The 18,852-nt window shown below is 51.0% G+C and overlaps 1 protein-coding gene across 2 annotated transcripts in view; it reads right to left on the reverse strand.

Annotated features, from left to right (window-relative positions):
* SLCO3A1 (solute carrier organic anion transporter family member 3A1) overlaps positions 1–18,172 on the reverse strand; it is a 155,530-nt gene extending 137,358 nt beyond the window's left edge. For both annotated transcript variants that reach the window (XM_070400307.1, XM_070400306.1), the window contains exon 1: positions 17,813–18,172. In XM_070400307.1, coding sequence (XP_070256408.1) covers positions 17,813–17,992 — 180 coding nt within the window. In that variant the 5' untranslated portion in view covers positions 17,993–18,172. The remainder of the gene's footprint in view (positions 1–17,812) is intronic.
* Positions 18,173–18,852: the final 680 nt, after the last annotated feature.

The following is an 18,852-nucleotide window of genomic DNA, read 5'->3' on the forward strand; positions in this document are numbered from 1 at the left end:
AAATGGAGAAAATGGGTAGAGAGGAAACGAGCCTCAATTCTTACTTCCTGGATGTAAGAAACAAATGGTGTTCATCTCCACGCAATGCAGCATTCCTCTCTCTAGGCATGGTGCCTTTCAGGTGAAGCGTGGGTACGCTTACAGTTACTGTCGTTATTTCAATGTTTGGATGCTGGTGAACGAAGATTTTTTTCTGAACAGGAAAATCCATGCTCGGAGCTGCAAGGAAGGCGGCTAGAAGGTAACGATCCAGGATAATTTGACACAAAACTGGGGTCTGGTTTTAAAACATCACAGAGTGTTTGATCTGTCCCTGTCAAAATGTCATTCTTGACATGGAACATACTTCAGAGAAGCTCCGAGAAGTTCCACTGTTTAGTCTCTGTGCTGTGAAAGCCAATATTTAGAGACCGCGAGATGACGCCAAGTCCCGTAAACACACGATGAGCTACTTGCTTCGGCTGCCCGGTGGCTGTCACCAAGGGCTAGGACGTCATCTGGATGGTGGAGCCCATGGGACGTGCCCCCGATTGCCCCAAGGAAGATCTCCCAGGATGGTGGTTTCATTTCTGGGGTGCTCCATGTTGCCCCATTTTATCAGCACGGATTTCCGAGTTTCAGTGAAGCTCTGAGCGAGAGCTCTTCCCCTTGGTGCTGCCTGACCTCCGGCAGGGTCTCAGACCAGACTATGGTCTCCAGTTGCTCTCGGGCTCACTGAGTTGCTTCCTTCCTAAAACACCTGTTTCCACAGGTTACACCACATTTTTTAAAAATATATTTTTACTGCTTTCAGAGAGGAAGTGAGAGGGAGAGAGACAGAAACATCAATGACGAGAGAGAATCATGGATCAGCTGCCTCCTGCACGCCCCACACTGGGGACTGAGCCCGCAACCCAGGCATGTGCCCTGACCAGGAATCAAACTGTGACCTCCTGGTTCATAGGTCCATGCTGAGCCACACCAGCTGGGCGCCATCTTAAATATTTTTAAGGGAGAAAGTGAGAGAGAGAAAACAGGCGTTGATATCCGAATTAAACTATATATATGAGAACTGCCATCATCATTTCCAGAGGCTTCATGCCAAATTAATTAAAACATTAAATAGCCATTTAAGTGGTTAGGAGACAACATAAAGATGAAAAGGAACGGATTCTTCCGCAGCAGATTTGATTGTAATGCCTCGGATCAATAAACAGTATCTTAAAGACCAGGAAATAAATCAAGGGCTACCAGCCCCACAAAAAGGGCCTTTAAGAAAGTGGTCTGCTTCTGTCCAAATGCGGACGGAACGCACGGAAATGAGGCTGCTCGCTCGGTGGAGTTGAAGCGGTTCCATGTGGGCCAGGCAGCAGGACCCCACACATACTGGCAAACGTCAAAGATCTATAATGAGCTGGCGCCGTGCTCGTGGGCCAGGGCTGTGAATAGAGGGCAGGCCTGCGATTCTGCCACACACGCCCGCCGCCAGGGCCCGGTCCTCAGGGGCAGCTCACAGGAGCTCCCTGCAGGGCCATCTGGAAGGGGCTGTGTAAACACAAGCAGGCCTGTCCCCCCGACCGGCTGGGAGGGAAGTCCCACAAGTACGGGCAGGTCTCCAGTCTGGGGCCGCCAGAAGCACCGGGTACCAGCTGAGCGCGTCTGTGAGCACACCGGCCTCCTGTATCCAGGCCCCAGCGGAGACCAGGCGGAGAGACCACCCAGAGGAAGGAGTCGGCCTTGGGCTCTGGGGCGATGAGGCTGGAGGGATGATGAGGCTGTGCTCACCATCCCTGGGAGCACAGCGGAGGCAGGAATTCATACGAGGCACCAGCACCTTATCTGGGGAGCCAGGAGCCCTGGGTCAGAGTCCACAACTCTCAGAACTCGTACATATTTTAGGAAAGGGGTCTGCAACTTTGTCTTCTGCATCAGATACTAAAGACTCTAGGCTCTGCAGGCCATCTGGTCTCTGTCACAACCACTCAACTGTTGCCCGGCCAGTGTGGCTCAGTGGTTGAGCATTGTTCCATGCACCAAGAGGTCACTGGTTCAATTCCCGTCAGGGCACATGCCCAAGTTGTGGGCTGGATCCCCAGTAGGAGGCATGCAGGAGGCAGCCAATCAATGATTCTGTCTCATCACTGATGTTTCTATCTCTCTCTCTCCCTCTCCCTTCCTCTCTGAAATCAATAAAAAAAAAATATTTTAAAAATAAAATAAAGCTGGGGAAAAAAGAATGGTAGGGTGAAAATGCCCCACCTACCTCTCAGGGTTCCTGAAGGCTGAGATGACATATCCATGACAACACCGGGAGCCACTAAGCATTCCACACACATGAGACAACTCTGGACCCATTTATGTTGTTGATGGTAAAACCGAGACCCAAACAGGAGCCGTTAAATAAATATCAAAATTCTTGGTAAGGCCTGTGGAATACTTTTCGAATAAGGTACATGTAATTTTGTAGCCAGGTTTTGAAAAATGCCCATTTGTGGAGGAAGCGAACGTTAATTAGAGTGTTTGCGCATACTGGCATGGAGCAGTCTGTAATTTTGTAAGGGCTGTTATGGCTGAATTATTACATAATAGCCCTTGTTTTTGAGTGGCTGGCTGTTCCGAGCGAGAAGGCAGTTGAGGGCTGAACACGCAGGTTACAACATGCGCGGAGCAGGGGCCCTGTGAAGGCATGGAGGTTCATTTTCAGAGAAAATGAAATTCACAAAACCTGCAAATGCCATTTTACACCCGCAGAAGGAAAGAACAGATAACATGGTTCTCTGGCCCCAATGAAGTCATGCTCACCATGCGTTACCTTCGCTCTCAGTTAAAAAACAAGAAAAAGAACGGTGCTCGCTCACAAGTAGTAACGTATTAAAACGATATCAAAACACCAAGCATGCATCAACTTTCAATTCAGCTGTGACTTCAGGAGCTGTGGTCTGAGGAAAGAGAAGGGATCTTAGAGCAAGATAAAACTGACACCCGGGATCAAAACAGAGTGGGCAAGTTTACGTCTGGGAGCCCTACTTTTCTTCTCTGTAAATTGAAATAATGGCATTTCCCTAGCTGGTCTGGCTCAATGGGTAGAGCGTCAGCCTGAGCACTAAAGGTTCCCAGTTCCATCCAGTCAGGGCACATGCCCAGGTTGAGGGCTCAATCCCCAGTAGGGGGCGTGCAGGAGGCAGTTGATCAATGATTCTCTCTCATCACTGATGTTTCTCTTTCTCTCCCTCTCCCTTCCTCTCTGAAATCAATAAAACTATATTTTAAAAAAAGAAGAAGTAATGGCATTTCCTTCACAGGACTGTTGTGAAAGTCTAATCAGACCATTTATGTACTTCCTGGCACATAAGATCCTCGAAAATGTCTGTTCCCCTCCCGCCATCTACAGTGGTGACCAGCCCTTTTAAAACCAGGATCCCATTTTAGAATTCTGAAACTCAAAACAGAGAAGTGATGAGAAATTTAGATTTATATTAGCAAAGCGCTGACAACAACCCACCATACAAAAATAGGACAGTGAAATATCATAGAATACAGCAGAATATTATGCAATCCTTTAAAATGATGCTGGGTAACCAATGGACATAAGACACTGGGGGGTAGGGGGGGGCCAAGGGATTGTCAAGGGCGGGGAAGAAAAAAAAGGACACATATGTAATACCCTTTATAATACTTTAAGCAATAAAAATAAAATAAAATAAAATAAAATAAAATAAAATAAAATAAAATAAAAATAAAATAAAATAATGATGCTGGGTACGTCTCAATTAAAATGCTACAAACCTCCATCCAGAGCCTCACTCTTCCAAAACTTAAGTAAAGGAATTTTGAAGCTGAAATAAAATAGTCACCAGTCAAAAACAAGCAAGAAAATGAACACACCCAGTGTCATGAAATCCAAGTGCTGCTGCTAAAAAGAGTAAAGGAAGGTTTGAAAGCAAAGCAGAGTGGACAGTGGAGTCTCTAAGCTCCACCCCCGCAGGGAGATGAGCCAGTGAATGAGTAACACGCCTGAGAGTTCCCATTAGTGTTACCAACTCAGGGAGCAGCAGCCTTGAGTGGCTACCCAAATACTCCTCTTTTCTGATGGGAACAGTGAAGATGTCCCCTGGGAGGAAAGGATGGAACGGAGGCCACGAGCCATGGTGCTGATCCTCTCTGCCTGACACAAGGGAAGGCTTTCAGGAGAACACAGGGAAAGCTGGGCTGATCTGGGGCAGGAGCACACTGGGCGCCCCCACCCAGGAAGACTGAACCCACCCAACAGGACCTTCCAAAGATCCCAGAAGCATAAGCTGTCAATTCCGCATCTTCTGGCCAAGACGAGCAGCTCCCTCTACACCACCTGCTACAGCTCCGCTAGTCCTGCTACTCTGTATGTCTTCAGGCCACAGCAACATTCCAGGGCAGAAGGCAGTGACTTCAAGTTTTCATTAGGTCTTTGGTTAAAGGCGAGTGAAACTAAAGTTACTACCCTGTATTTTAAGAACATATATATTTAAAAGTATATCTAGCACTGGCCCTTGTAGCACAGTTGACTGGAGCATTGTTCTGTACACCAAAAGGTGACAGGCTCGATCCCTGGTCAGGGCACATACCCAGGTTGCAATGGGGCACGTGCGGGAGGCAACTATAGATGTTTCTCTCGCACATTGATGTTTCTGTCTCTCTCTCTCCCTTCCTCTCTCTAAAAATCAATAAACATATCTTCAGGTGAGGATAAACAACAACCGTAGTAACTAGGGAGCACAGGCTACGCACATTGAATGGATTATCTCACTTAGTATTCACAAGATCATCTGAAGTTGGTGTAAACACCGTCCCAATCTTAGATATGAAATAGAGAGTTGGAGAGGTAGAAGCAGTGGCCCAAAGCCACATTAAGATTAACAAGCAGCAGCCCTGAACTTCACAAAGTCAACACATACCCTCTACTCCTCTGTCCTTGAAATCATGAGGGAATGTGGGGAGAGCCAGAGAGACTGACAGGACACACACCAAAGTGTTCACAGTGGATCTCCAGGTCACAGCATTATGGATGATGTTTCTTTTTTGTTATTATTTTTTTTAATGTATCTATGCTTATCTGCATTTTCCAACTTTTCAACTTGTGCATTCCTTTTGTAAAAAGTAAAACAATAATGTCTTTATATTTATTTTTTTATAAAAAGCCACAAGCATAAACTTGAAGTTCAAGTGAATGGTAGAGCCAAGTGATGTGGCCCCATGGGCAGGAAGTCTCAGCCAGTGCCTGGAGCAGCCATCTGCGGGCAGCAAGTACGGCCAACAGGCCAGAGGCATCCTGGCCAGACTCCGCGCACCCTCTGCACAGGCTCTGAAGCTGAAGGGCAACCAGCTCAGTGAATCCCCACGCCACCCGCCCAGCCACGTTGCTGAGGCCTCGGCCCAGTAGCCAGTCAACCCTGCTCATAGCACAGCCTCTCTCTGGACCCCTCATGGCGATTCCCAGGAGGAGTGCGCCCTCAGCAGCTTGCCAACTTTTTCTCGAGGAGAACAGGAGGGGAATTTTGAATGGCCTCCATCCAATCTTTAAACTGTAAACCGCACGCCCACTCTCTGTTTGGAGACACTTCCTGTGCGTGAACACAGCTTGTTCTATTACCAGCTTTAAAGTTATCCAGAACCGATACATCCGAGGCCGAGCTAAAATGTTTAAAAAAAAAAAATCACACACACAAACAGTCAGATATGATAGGGCCTTTCCTAGCATAGATAACTCAAAAGGGAGGGTGAATACAGAGGTGCCATTGTGCATGGATGCCCCAGCCCCCCTCGCCTGCGCTGCCCCATCCTGGGGAGCACGGTGGGTGTTCCAGGACCACCAGCATCCTTCAGCCCCTGGGCTACGTCACACCAGGCAGCCCTGCTTGCTTCCCGCAGGGTCTGGGGACGCCTTGGTGTGGCCACTCTCACACGCTGGCAGACTGGCTTCAGGCACCACTTCAAAGCTGGGGGCGGGGGGTAGACAGAGCTTTGCCAAGAGAGGTGCCGACATCCCCCGCACTGCTGGCTAGAGCAGACTCCCCAGTGCCAGCCCCGACAGGCTCCCGTGTGGGGCTGGGGCCCTGTGTTCCCAGCCTGCCCTTCTCCACCCAGATGTCCACCACTGAGGGCTCTCCCCAGCCAACCTCCTTCCACACTGGCCTGGACCTACCCTGACCAAGGCTGAGAAAATCATTTGACATAAACGTCCAACCCACCCCCACCCCCTACCCTCCCGGCCCATCTCCAGCGCCCCTTCCCACCTTGGTGTAACTCTTTGATCTTAGGGTAGGAGACCACACTGTCCTGTGTAATTTCAGCTGGACAGCTGCCTGGCCCAGGACTGAGACCATCTCATGAATGAGCAATTAATAAAATTACACACATGCCATCCCCCCCACTAGGACATAGAAACTCCACGAGGACCAGGAACACGCCTTACTCTGTATGGCTCAGGGCGCGTACGAAAGCTGTGGAAGCTAATTAGTTTGGCAGAGACCAAGGTGGAGTCCTTTCAAAGGAGTCTGCGCTGAGAAATTCCAAGAATCCTACAGCTCTCGCCTCCACCCAAAAAGCAAGATGATGAATGAGATGAGAATGCAGATCTCTGGTCCTTACGTAACAGGTACCTGGACCAAATCTGAGACTGGCTGGCATGGCAACAATCTCTTTCAGTCTCAGCAAGTGGAATAGGCCTTCAGGGAGGAGGCAGGGCCAGGAGACAGGAAGGAGTCCCGATGAAAGGGGCGGGGGCATGTACTACACACGCACACTAAATACATACACGCAAAATGCTCACCACGTGTGTGGCTGGGCTTTTTTTACATGCATTTCCCTTAGTCAGATGATGTGATCATCCGGTCCAATGTCTGCCTTCAGCGATGCCCAAGACAGAAGAAGGACTTGTTCCCAGCGACACATTAATGCAACCAGGCTCACTCCCACAGCGTAACCCCCGCACCGCCCCTCTACGACCACCACCCTTGAGAGAAACATGGTTACCTTCTTCCAGAAAGGAGACAAGGCCTATCCCAGGGTAGCAGCTGTCTTCAAGCAGGGCTTCCTGCTAAGAATGACTCTCCAACCAACATTCCATCATCTTCCTACCCACCCCAAACCCTAAACAGGGCAAAGAGTTTCTCTTTTCCTTCCTTTCATTTTTTTTCTTTGTGCCCTGAGACCGTTTTAGGTTCATAGGTCGAGGTTCAACCACTGAGCCACACCAGCCTGGCAACATTGAGTATATTTAAAAGAGAGTAACTAAGAAAAATAGTGATATTTTTCCTAGCATTCACCTGCTGGCTAATGTGAGCTGGCTGGGGGTGAGGGGAACATGGGCTGCTCATCCGGGTAAGTTACTTACTTCTGTGCCCTGGTTTTGCCTAAGACAAACGCAAGAAATGTAGAGCGTCCTCAGTGTCGGAAAAGACCTACGACGGGGACACATGGAAAAGCTGCCTATGGGACCATCGCTGGCACCCACGCGTCTTAGACGTTTCACGGGGCTGCATCCGGACTCGGTCCAAGTGCTGCTGGCTCCCGGGCTGCCCTGAGCCCGGATGCAACAAGACGAACCTCCCCATCTGCTCCCACCAGCTCCAAGCTGCGAAGCAGCAGAACTGCTTGCTGGCTTTCTGGTCTATTTATATGCATCTCCAGACTGGCGAAGGTAAAGGGAAGGTAAGGGGAAGGTGCCAAATTACAGGTTTGTGGGGTTTTTTTTTTCTTTGTTTCCCAAAGATATCCTCCCTTTGGCTGGCAAATAAGCCTGGCAACCCACGTGGTACTCACCAGCACTGGGAGGAGCACAACACGCCGCCCATAAATTGCAAGGTCTTGCCCTAAATTTTTTGCATCGAGATAGGAGAGGCCTGTCTGAAGCTCTTCTCTATCTATTTCAACTGACTATTTCCTTTACATCTTGCTCACCCTGGCCTCTCGGTAAGTCCTTTCCTACAGTTCCGGAGGCCGGGAATCTGAAGTAGACCATACAGTGTGCTGTGTGGTGCCCCTCGGGAACACACATGCAAGTGACACAAAACAAGGCAAAGTACATGCCATCACAGCCGCGCTCCAGAAAATGGCCAAAAGGTGAAGCCCACCCTGACGGACAGCGTTTGTACTCCCGGGCGTCCCACTGAATCCCACGAGCAATCTCTCCAGCTGACCTCAGCAGATGCCTGCCCTTGAGAGTGGCCGTGACCGCAGGCCCGGGGCAGCCCCTGCGCCCCTGCAGGGAAGAGGGGCTGGTGCCGAGGTCCGAGGGGTAGCTCTAGGTGCTCTGAGGGTCTGCTTCAAACAAAGCCCTGACCCACAGAGCCAACGGAGAGAATAACGAATCAGCACCATTCTTTCCCTCACAGGTTGCATCACAATAATTGAATCTTCCATAATAAAAACACCTGGGTCCGTGCTGCCTAGAAATTCTTCCCTTCATTACAGGACTTCTTAGCAGGGTCAACAGGATTTCAGGTACAGTGTTTCGGAGCTTATATAATCAGTCAGAGGGCAGCTTTCCAATTTCAACTTTGCTTGTGTGCAAGGTGGCAATTTCTCATCCTCATCAGCTGGAGATTGGAGAGCAGCCGCAGCGTGAGAACGGCTGTCTAACAATTAGACAGCTAGCACGCCCGTTTCCCACAAGCCCTTTCCAAAGCGGGAGGAGGGAGAGACAACAGCCGTTCCCAAGAACGTATTACAATAGACTTTAATTGAACAGCACCATTGGGACACTGTTCTCTCTGGATGTGCAAGTGCAGAAACGAAAGCAAAAGTAATCATTTCTTCCTTCCTCAAGCTGCCGGAGCTGCAGGCGGTGATTCTGCGAGTACACAGTTTGCCCACTGTGCTGTTATAGCCCCCGGGACTATTTGTTGGAAACATGCTCAGCTCATCATTTCTGCTGACTCTGCATAACTCGGAGCTCAGGTGGCCACGAAGTGAGAGCCACAGCAGGCTCTAGACCAGTGATGGCGAACCTTTTGAGCTCGGCGTGTCAGCATTTTGAAAAACCCTAACTTAACTCTGGTGCCGGGTCACATATAGAAATTTTTTGATATTTGCAACCATAGTAAAACAAAGACTTATATTTTTGAGATTTATTTTATATATTTAAATGCCATTTAACAAAGAAAAATCAACCAAAAAAATGAGTTCGCGTGTCACCTCTGACACGCGTGTCATAGGTTCACCATCACTGGTCTAGACCCACCAGGGAAAGGTTTCAAAGGTAACCAGACAGCCAGGTTCATTACCATAGGCCCGCCCCCTTTAAAGGCAACTTGTGCGAGGCCGATATGGTTCAGTGGTTGACCTATGAACCAGGAGGTCATGGTTTGATTCCCCGGTCAGGGCACATGCCTGGATTGCGGGCTTGATGCCCAGTAGAGAGTGTGCAGGAGGCAGCTGGTCAATGATTCTCTCTCCCTCTCCCTTCCTCTCTGAAATCAATAAAAGTACGTATTAAAGGCAATTTGCCGGACAAATTAGAATCTGCCACCGCATCATACAGAATCTCACATGTGCATGGACAGTCACACAGATGCACAGACAGACCAGAGAGCACACTCTAGGCTTCTGCATGGTCCCAGGCTCTGCCACAGCCACCCAGACCTCGCACGCATACTCTCGATGCGGCCGTGGTCCCACTGCCGGCCCAGATGTGTCTGAGGGGCGTAGCCTGCTTCCGGGTCCTCAGAGCACTCACGGCCAAGATTTTAGCAAAAACCCACACTAAGGAGAGGAGCATCCTGTTGCCATCAGGATGCTCTTTGATTCCGTCACCAGGTGACTTAAAATGCCACCTGGGCCATGACACCCAGAAGGCATTATCGCCAGGGAATTTATGGAGGAAACCATGTGAGCTAAGGGAGTGAGAGTGGCAGGGCTTGTAGCAACCTACGTTGCCTTTTGCTTTTAAACATTTTCAGTGAGTGTGAAGTCACAAATGAGACTTTTGTTTCAAGTCCAGGAACATTCTAATGACCAACCGTCATTATCTCTCAGCCAGTGGTCGGCAAACTCATTAGTCAACAGGGCCAAATATCAACAGTACAACGACTGAAATTTCTTTTGAGAGCCAGATTTTTTAAACTTAAACTATATAGGTAGGTACATTGTTATTAACTTAATGAGGGTACTCCTAAGGCTTAGGAAGAGCCACACTCAAGGGGCCAAAGAGCCGCATGTGGCTCGAGAGCCGCAGTTTGCCGAACACGGTCTTAGACAGTGAAGTACTGCTCCCTGTTTGGAGAAGAACGCCCAGTCCGTTAGCAGCCGCTGGGTGGGCACCATCATTTCTACTAAAGAACTGAGCTGCTCAGCCCTCCATCAGAAGGGCTCAGCTCAAAGCCACAAAGAAGAACCGAAATGAAGAAGTTGGGAACAGCCAGCTGTGGGGATTCTGCCCGCGTCCAGGGGAACATCCGTTTTCTCCCTGTTGTCACCGGAATGCCCAGCCGGAAGCTGCCCAGGCCGCTCGCTGCCCAGCTGTGGCTGCTGAAGGACCAGCGCTCGGGAGAGCTGACAGGCTGCCTTCCTCGGTGAAGCCCAGCCTGACTCACAGAGAAGAGCCCAGGTCGCTCCCTCTCCTTACCCGGGACAGGCGAGACCGACCGGGGAGGCAAAGCTGCCTCAAAAGCTACAGATGGGCCCTAGCCAGTTTGGCTCAGCAGACAGCTTAGGCCCGAGGACTGAAGGGCCCGGGGTTTGATTCCGGTCAAGGGCACGGCACGTTCCTCGGCTGCAGGCTCAGATCCTGGTCTGGGTGCATGTGGGAGGCAACCAATCGATGTGTCTCTCACATATAAATGTTTCTCTCTGTGTGTCTCTCCCCTTCCCTTCCACTCTTTCTAAAAATCAATGGGAAAAATAGCCTCGGGTGAGTATTAACAAAAACAAAAACAAACAAACACTACAGATGGAGGAGAGTGGTGTTGTGCAGAAAGTAGACTCCAAAACCATTGCCATAACCCAGCGGTTCTCAACCTGTGGGTCGAGACCCCTTTGAGGGTCAAACGACCCTTTCACAGGGGTCACCTAAATACATCCTGCATATCAGATATTTACATTATGATTCACAACAGTAGCAAAATTACAGTTATGAATTAGCAACGAAAATAATTTTATGGCAGGGGGTCACCACAACGTGAGGAACTGTATTAAAGGGTCGCGGCATTAGGAAGGTGGAGAACCACTGCCATAACCCGTAAGCCAAGATGCCAAATCCGCAGGGAGGGAAATCAGACTGTACTCAGAGCTCGTTTGCTCTGCTTTAGAGAAACCAGCAAGGACCAAGTCAGGAAAATGCCCGTATGTGTGCCTGCTGGGCCCTGCCTGATACTGCAAGAGCACTCCGGTGAAGGCAGTGGGTGCGGCCAAAGACCTGAGCCCTTCCTGGCAACCAGGGCTGAGCTCCGAGGTCGCACGTCTCAAACAAGGCTGCCTGGCGGGCAGCATATGTCCACAACACATGTCCCTCCCTTGGTCCCCTCCTCCTACCACCCCAGACTGCCCTGAAGTGGCCACTTTTCATCCAGAGAAACAGAACAAGCTGCAAGGGCACAGATCGTTAGTTTAGGAAACAGTGCCCCGACCTCACTCAACACCCAAATCCTCAGGTTCCCAAGGGGGCGTCTACTGGGCCAAGATCAACGAGGAGGGTTATGCCATTATTAAGATGCTTATTGAATACTGCACCTATAAGAATCCCTCCATTACATGTCCATTCATTTAAATCTCTCAACTATCCGTAAGACAGGATCTCATTATGTCCATTTTTCAGATGGGAATACTGAGGCACAGATAAGTCAGGTCACCGGGAGCTGGTAAGTAGCCGGACCAGGTTCAAACGTAGGTCTTTTGACACCAAGTCCAACACTCTTGTCACTGCTCCTCAGCTGCCCACCAGCCAGAACACTGTCCCAGTCTTCTCCACCCTGTGGCCACAGACCAGAGCAGCAGGTACCGAGGGCTTCCCAGCCATCCCTGTGTGTCCCTGCCCTGTCCCTGCTCCACTCACTCCTAAGTACCACTGACTATGAATGATCAAGATAATCATGACTAGATGGGTTCCCCTCCCACATGGCCAGTATCGTTTATAGCATCTTTAAGATGAAACGGATGACTGTATTCATAATAAAGGAATAAAGGGAATTCGCAATTGGTACTCATTTCTTACTTTTAAAAGTGTTTTGCTCCCAGACAAAATGTTCATGCAGAATAAGAAACAACTTGAGCATACGGCTCACTACACCAACATCAAAGCGTGATGGAAACACTTATTTTTCACTTGTTGGGACTACAAACTTAGTCTGTTTGTAGTAAATATGTGTAACCATGTCATTATTAATCATCACAGCGCCCTGGCCAGTGTTCCCAGCGTCGGCCCATGCACCTAAGGGTCGCAAGTCCCATTCCCAGATCAGGGTAGCAGGTCCGCCCACATCTGGGGCGCCTGCGGGAGACAACCAGTTGATGTGTCTCTCTCACATTGCTGTTTCTCTCTCTCTCCTCTCTCCACTCCGCTCTCTCTAAATATCAATGGCGGGAAAAAATAACCTCACTCCTTGGGTGAGCATTAAAAATTAAATAAATAAATGAATAAATAAACAAATAAATAAAATACAGCAGACAATATTTGGTTTACATGACCCTGTACATGGGCATGTATGTAAATATGTAATGCAAGCAGTTATGTACAGACTGTATAATAGACTACATGTACAAAATATAAGTGAGTAGAAGTGAAGACAAACCCTTTTCTCTACTTGGGAGGAGTGTGGTTATTAAATGCAGTTATATCTGTGCATATGAACTGTGTCCATGAAGTTGGAAGTGAGGTGCTATAGAAATGTATACAGTTCTGTCTTCTACCACAGCAAGGGTGAGCACCTTCTGCATACCTGCCTACCATAGTCACCTGGCAGGCCCCACCTTCCTTGCCTGGCACCTCAGCGAGCACTCTGGAATCCAAGGACAAGGGTCAGCTCAGCATGAGTCCCTGCCCCTCCCATCGCCTCTGCAGCAGGCCTGGCACAGGCTCGGAGACCAATGCCAACCTCTGCTCTGTCTCTGTAACCAGCCGATAACATTCACAGATCTCATCTTTATGCAAGGCCCGCGTCTACGAGAAATAAGCCGCGTGCTCATCATTGCTTGTTCCGTTACACTGATCCCAAGGCCAGTCTGCTAAGTGAATCCGGTGCCTGAACAAGCTTGCTTTAAGATGAGCCAGAGAAATTCCCAGAGATCCTCTTGTTCAAGCTGCCTATCACAAGAGGGAACTTATCCAGCTAATGCTGAACAGCGCTGTTCCGGCAGCAGGCATCCCTAGCTATCTATGGTGGGGGCGGGGGCGGGAGGCAACCAATCCATGTGTCTCTCTCACGTCGATGTTTCTCTCTGCCTCTCCCTCTTCCTTCCACTCTCTCTCAAAACCAATGGAAAAATATCCTCGGGTGAGGATTTAAAAAAAAAAAAAAAAAGGTGAGCTTAAATGCTGAGCAATTGATTAGCAAGGCCCTGCCACAGTCAAGGGGCCTCTGGATCACCGTCTTCCAACTCAAAAGGGAGGGAGCTACAAAATTCAGGAAAAAGATCTTGCTCACTTTACAACTGATTCAGTTTCTTCAATTATTAAACACATGCGAAAACCCCTGCACAGAAACCAAGGTGTGTACACAAAGCTGGTTGAAAAGAACTTTCAGAAATAATATTCTCCCCTAAATACTTATTAGGTAAACATTTACAACCAAGCTGTAAGAAAAAACAACAACAGGGTAATCTTATTTCTTACGACCTGGGGCTATATAGTTATTATGCAAATGGCAGGGAATGTGTCACTGTGAGTAAACCGTTTAAGTGTGTAAAATAATTCGATTAAGTAAAATGCAGTCGCCTTAGTCATCATCCCAATTTAACAAGGGCTTCAAAAATGTCTCTCAGCTGTCAGCTGATGGGCTAGATATGCAAAACCCATCTTTTAAATGATGATTCTTTAGGAAAAATAATAAAAAAAATTCAGCAGGTTCACCGCACCCATTAATTGCCAGCCCACTGGATGCTCTCGGGCCTAGAAAAAACAAGGGACTCTCAAGTGAGCCGGCACCTGGTGAGACATGGTCATTCATCTCTGCCTGGTCACACAACCTCAGACCTAGTTTTTGCATAACTGTGCACAGGGAAATGCCCAGCCCTTGGTCACGGGGACCACCTGTGTGCCCGGAGCAGAGACGAAAGTGGCATTTTTTTTTTCCTAAGGTTTTATCCTGAGGAAATTCAAATGCATTTGAATGTGGGTGTTGATCACGGCTGCCCAGAGGTGGCGGAGCTTTAATTTCCTGTCCACATCCTTATCTGCCCCAGGCCTCGGTAACCTGATAACGCAGCCGAACCTCTCTGTGCACCACTGCTCTCAGCGAATGGCTTGCAACATCTCAGTGGATCTCCACAAAACACCCAACAGTGCACGTGACATAACTCCCTGCATGCCGTTCCCATAGGCCTGCGCCTTCTCCAAAGGGCCCCAGACTTAGGCAGATGTTACAACCTGGCAAGTAGGTCAGTTCAGACTGGCACTGCCAGGAGAGAAGACCCAAGTAAAGGGAAATTAAATTGCATTCTCTACTCCGCATTCAGTGACGATCAAACTGAACGGGTGGGTCTCTCTTCTTACACTTAAATTGTTTTTGCAGTTTAAGTGACTGAGAGAAGACATCCATCCCTGGGACTTTTGGCTGATCTAAATAAAGCATGATTTCCAATGAAAAGATACGAAATAGTAACAGATCTCAGAATCCACAGCTGGCCCAGGCTGCACCTGGAGTACCTTATCCACATTACCACTGAGTCTGGGCTTCAGGGTCAAAGTCAGTGTTCTGCACTCCCCCAGGAGACCCCCAACACCAGGCAAAAGTTGCTGGTCCCCTGGCTAGCTTAGTAATTGGTGGCTTTCTCATATCCAGGAGTAATCTGCGCAGGCTCCTTAAAGGAACACACACATACACACACACATACACACACCGAGAGTCCTGCTTTTCACAGTTGCTTCTCGAATCAAAGGCTACTTCCTGTTTCAGGTCTGCAGATGGGGAGACCACACCTGTGTCACTCAAGACACTGCGCAATCTGTCTTTCCAGAGAGATAAGGGAAAACCCGAAATGAAGCCTCCACATGTAAAACATCGCACTTGGGAGGGCTAAATTAAAGGTACTGCGTGGACTTCTGGAATCTAGTCGGAAATCATGCTACTGGCACAGAATTGGCGATCCTATAGGACACGCATCTTGCACAGGGACCCTGCGTGCGTGATCACCTACAATCAGCGGTTCTCAGGGTTTCCTAAACAAGCCTGCGATGGACTAAACGGGAGAAATGTGCCTTCCTGCAAACATCCTGACATGTAAATTGCCAAATTATCCATAACGAAGTCTCCAAGTCTCACATAGCTGAAGGAGTAACAAACTTTTCATTCCACCTGCCAAATAACAGATGAACACTCCCACGTGACCCAGAAGAGCAAAACCCCGTAGCAAGCTGACTCAGTCAGCCCTGGCGGACAAACTATTTTCATGAGGTTCCAACGGATGACGGCGGAGAGTGCAGGGCAGCCAGGCAAGGCAGAGCCCCGAGCACCTGATGGTAGTAAGCGCTCCTAGTAATCAGAATGAAGTCCGTTTCCTGGGCCTGTCCTCTCACGGGCCCCATCTGCTTTGTGCCAGTCACCTGTTGATTCCTGTCACCCGACCCCTGAACCAGGCTTTCCACCGGCCGAGGCTGGAAGGGCCAGGAGGCCCCACCAGATGGACTGAATGGCTCTGGCTGCCACTTGCCTGTTACAGGATTAAAGGCAACTTCCTATCCCCTGGTGCCAGCCCTGCCTCTACACAGCCACCACCCACCAGCCCTCTGCTTCTTCACTTTCGATCGGGCCTTGGCCCACTCATCTGATGGGAGACCAGCCTCATTTCTTTCTAAAAGCCAGAGATCATCGTGAGCTAAACCTAAGCCATGCCTGGCTCATTCGTGGTGTGAAAAGTTCTGGTGGTGATTGCCACACGTGAATGCTGCACCCGATTGAACAAAACTGGTTAGAGGCAAACAAACTGTTCCACTGGAGGCAGCTGTTAATACGCTAATTATCCTCTTTTAAACACAGACCCGCCTGGTTAGGAATTACAGACTTTGCATAGGGTACCACAAAGACCAACAGATATTTATTAACTCGAGTTTGCGTCTTAGTAATGCAGGTACCTATTTTAATCTTTTAACAGATATCCTCTAATAAACTGACCCCAAGCCATGGTCTGCCCCTACCCCCAAAAAACCCAAAGGCCACGGGTGCTGTGTGCAATTGTGTAGAGTAACTGTAAAAAAAGTGCATCTTATGAAACAAAAATCTAAACAGAACAAAATGTGCCTTTAGCTACAGGGTTCACCTGCAGCCAACAAGTCCTGGGTGCCCAGCGACAGGGTTTCACACGCCTTTCATCTCACCAGGAGCAAAGGAAGTGCACCTGATTTTCAGAAGCCTTGCAACTCGGTCACCCCACGAACAGAGCCGAGTTTGAACAGTCTTCTCTCAGAACCACATACCTGCCTACCCCACACCACAGACCAAGCCTGCGCCTACTTCCCTCTGACCGCAAGCCTGGAGTCCTGAGAGATGGTTTAGGAATGATACAGGGGATTTAGCGTCTGGCCCTCATGAACTGTAACCCATGGCCAGGAATGAGGCCTGAGGGGTACCATGGGGAAAAGCTCTCTCTCTGGATGTGGTTATCCAACAGCCAAAATCTTGTCCAATTCTACTTCCACAAACTTGCTCACTAACGCTGGAAGTCTGTGACATTCGATGCCAGTTTCAGGTCAACAGTCAAGTACTGATTTAACGCTAAACACTCGGAAAAATCGTCTCATGTTTAGGCAGGACTGTACATGGCTGGGGACATGCATCTCTGGCACTCAAGCTGGGACCACCTGCTGGGGCAGGAGAGCGCGGCAAAGTGGGTATCTGACAGTGCTGAGTCATTACAAGCTGTCTCCTCTGCTCTGTTAGGCACCCCTGGGCCTTTTGAGCACCAATATCCCCTTTTAGAAGGCAAATCAAATAGACGTATAGTGAGAAAAATGATGCGACCCTCTTGTGGGCCAGAGACAACAGTGGGGAATTTAGGTCTAAGCGTGGGTAGCAGGAACTACACAAACTCACAGCGGCTTCCCAGGTATGGTAACTTTATTCCGGCCGCCGAGATGGCTAGTGGGATTCGGAGCGGGGATGGTCCCCGCCTAGCCCTGTTGGGATCAGGCCACACTCGGGCGCATTTACTCTAAGCTGTTAGGTCTCCCCCCACCCCCCACCCCCCTCCATAATTGGCGGATGGAGAAAATGATGCATAATGGATTTGTTCTCCAGGCGGATGCAATGGAGAGTCAAGGACGCCGGATGCTAACTGGCTTTTCTTCCCATGTGCAGGTCACCCGAAATCCGCGATGCCTTCCTCTCCAAGGGGGCCCCTCAACTCTCCCTCTGGCTGCACTTTCCAGAGGGACAGGCAAGGCTTCCCGCCCACCTGCCCGCAGCCTCTCCTCCTGGGGTCCCCAGCCCCCGCCGGCGCAGGAGCAGCTGCCGGCATCCGCGGTCCCGCCCGCTCCTGGCTCGCTCGGCAGCCCCAGCCGGCAGCTCCGCCGGCAGCCGCCTCTGCACCACTCGCCCGCCAACCTCCACGCCGGGCGGAGGTCACGCCCGCCGTCCCCTCCTCGTGCCAGCCGGCCGCCCAGGCGCGGCTGGGGAAGGGGCCCCGCGGCGGAGTTGGCACGGCTACTCACCAGGTAGGCGCCCACCGTGCCCTGCGCCAGCATCAGGGCGCACTCGGACACCAGGAAGATTTTGATGTTGGAGAAGCAGGACACCTTCTTTTTCTTCTTCTTGTTCCTCTGAGCCTCGTCCCCCTGCAGCTCGCCGCTCCGGCCGCCGCCCGACGAGCCGCCCGGCTTCTTCCCCTGCATCCTGCTCCCGCCGCCGCCGCCGCTTTCCCGCTCGCCCCGGGGGTCAGGACCGCGGCCCGGCGGGGGTGCGCGCGGCGAAGCTCAGCGCTGTCCCCACCCCTGGCCCGCGGCGGCCGCCCCAGTCCTGCCGGGGTTGGAGAGGTGGAAACACAGCTCCTCACTGCCGCCTCCGCTGCGCTCGCCCCCTTCCTCCTCCTCCTCCTCCTCCTCCTCTGCCCTCCCCTCGCCGCCTCCTCCGGCTCGGGCTGTGCCAATCACAGGGGCTCCTCGCGCCGCCCGCCGCCGTCACCGCCTCGCCGCCCGCGGACACCGGCCGCTGCTCTCGCCGGCTTCCCCTGCTCCGCCGGCGGCGCCTGCCCTCGCCTCCTCTGCCTCTACCCGGGGCCGAGCCGGATCGCCTGTGCCCGCCCCTGCCGCGCCTCCCCGCGCTGCTCACGCGTCCCCCGGGGAGGCGGGAGGGGAACCGGCTTGGGCGCCAAAGCGGCCCCCTGGCCACGGCTGGGAAGTCCCGCTGCCCGAATGACCCGGGAGAGGGGGAGTCCTTGCGGAGTAAGCGGAGCGCCGGGGCGGGGAGTGCCCCGGAGGAGGGGAGGGAGGGAGGGAGGGAAGGAGGAGGTGCCCGGCCCCTAGGTGGCGCTGCGGGGCACGGGGCGCCCCCGCGGACACTGGGTGGTACTGCAGGAGGAACTGGCGGCGCAGAGATGGGGTGCGTGGGCGCCCCCGCGGGGTGGGGACCTAGAGCTCCGGCCTGGGGCGCTAGGCCGGGGGGGAGGGGCTAGGCCAGAGGGGAGCGGCTGTTTCTAGGAAGAGAGAACAAACCGAGTACCCAGAAAGAAGAGTTGCGGTCTCTCTTCGCCTCC

The sequence above is a fragment of the Myotis yumanensis genome, unplaced genomic scaffold, assembly GCF_028538775.1.
Source record: "Myotis yumanensis isolate MYYU_CA2020_CCGP unplaced genomic scaffold, mMyoYum1.0.hap1 SCAF_20, whole genome shotgun sequence".
Classification (NCBI taxonomy): Eukaryota; Metazoa; Chordata; class Mammalia; order Chiroptera; family Vespertilionidae; genus Myotis; species Myotis yumanensis.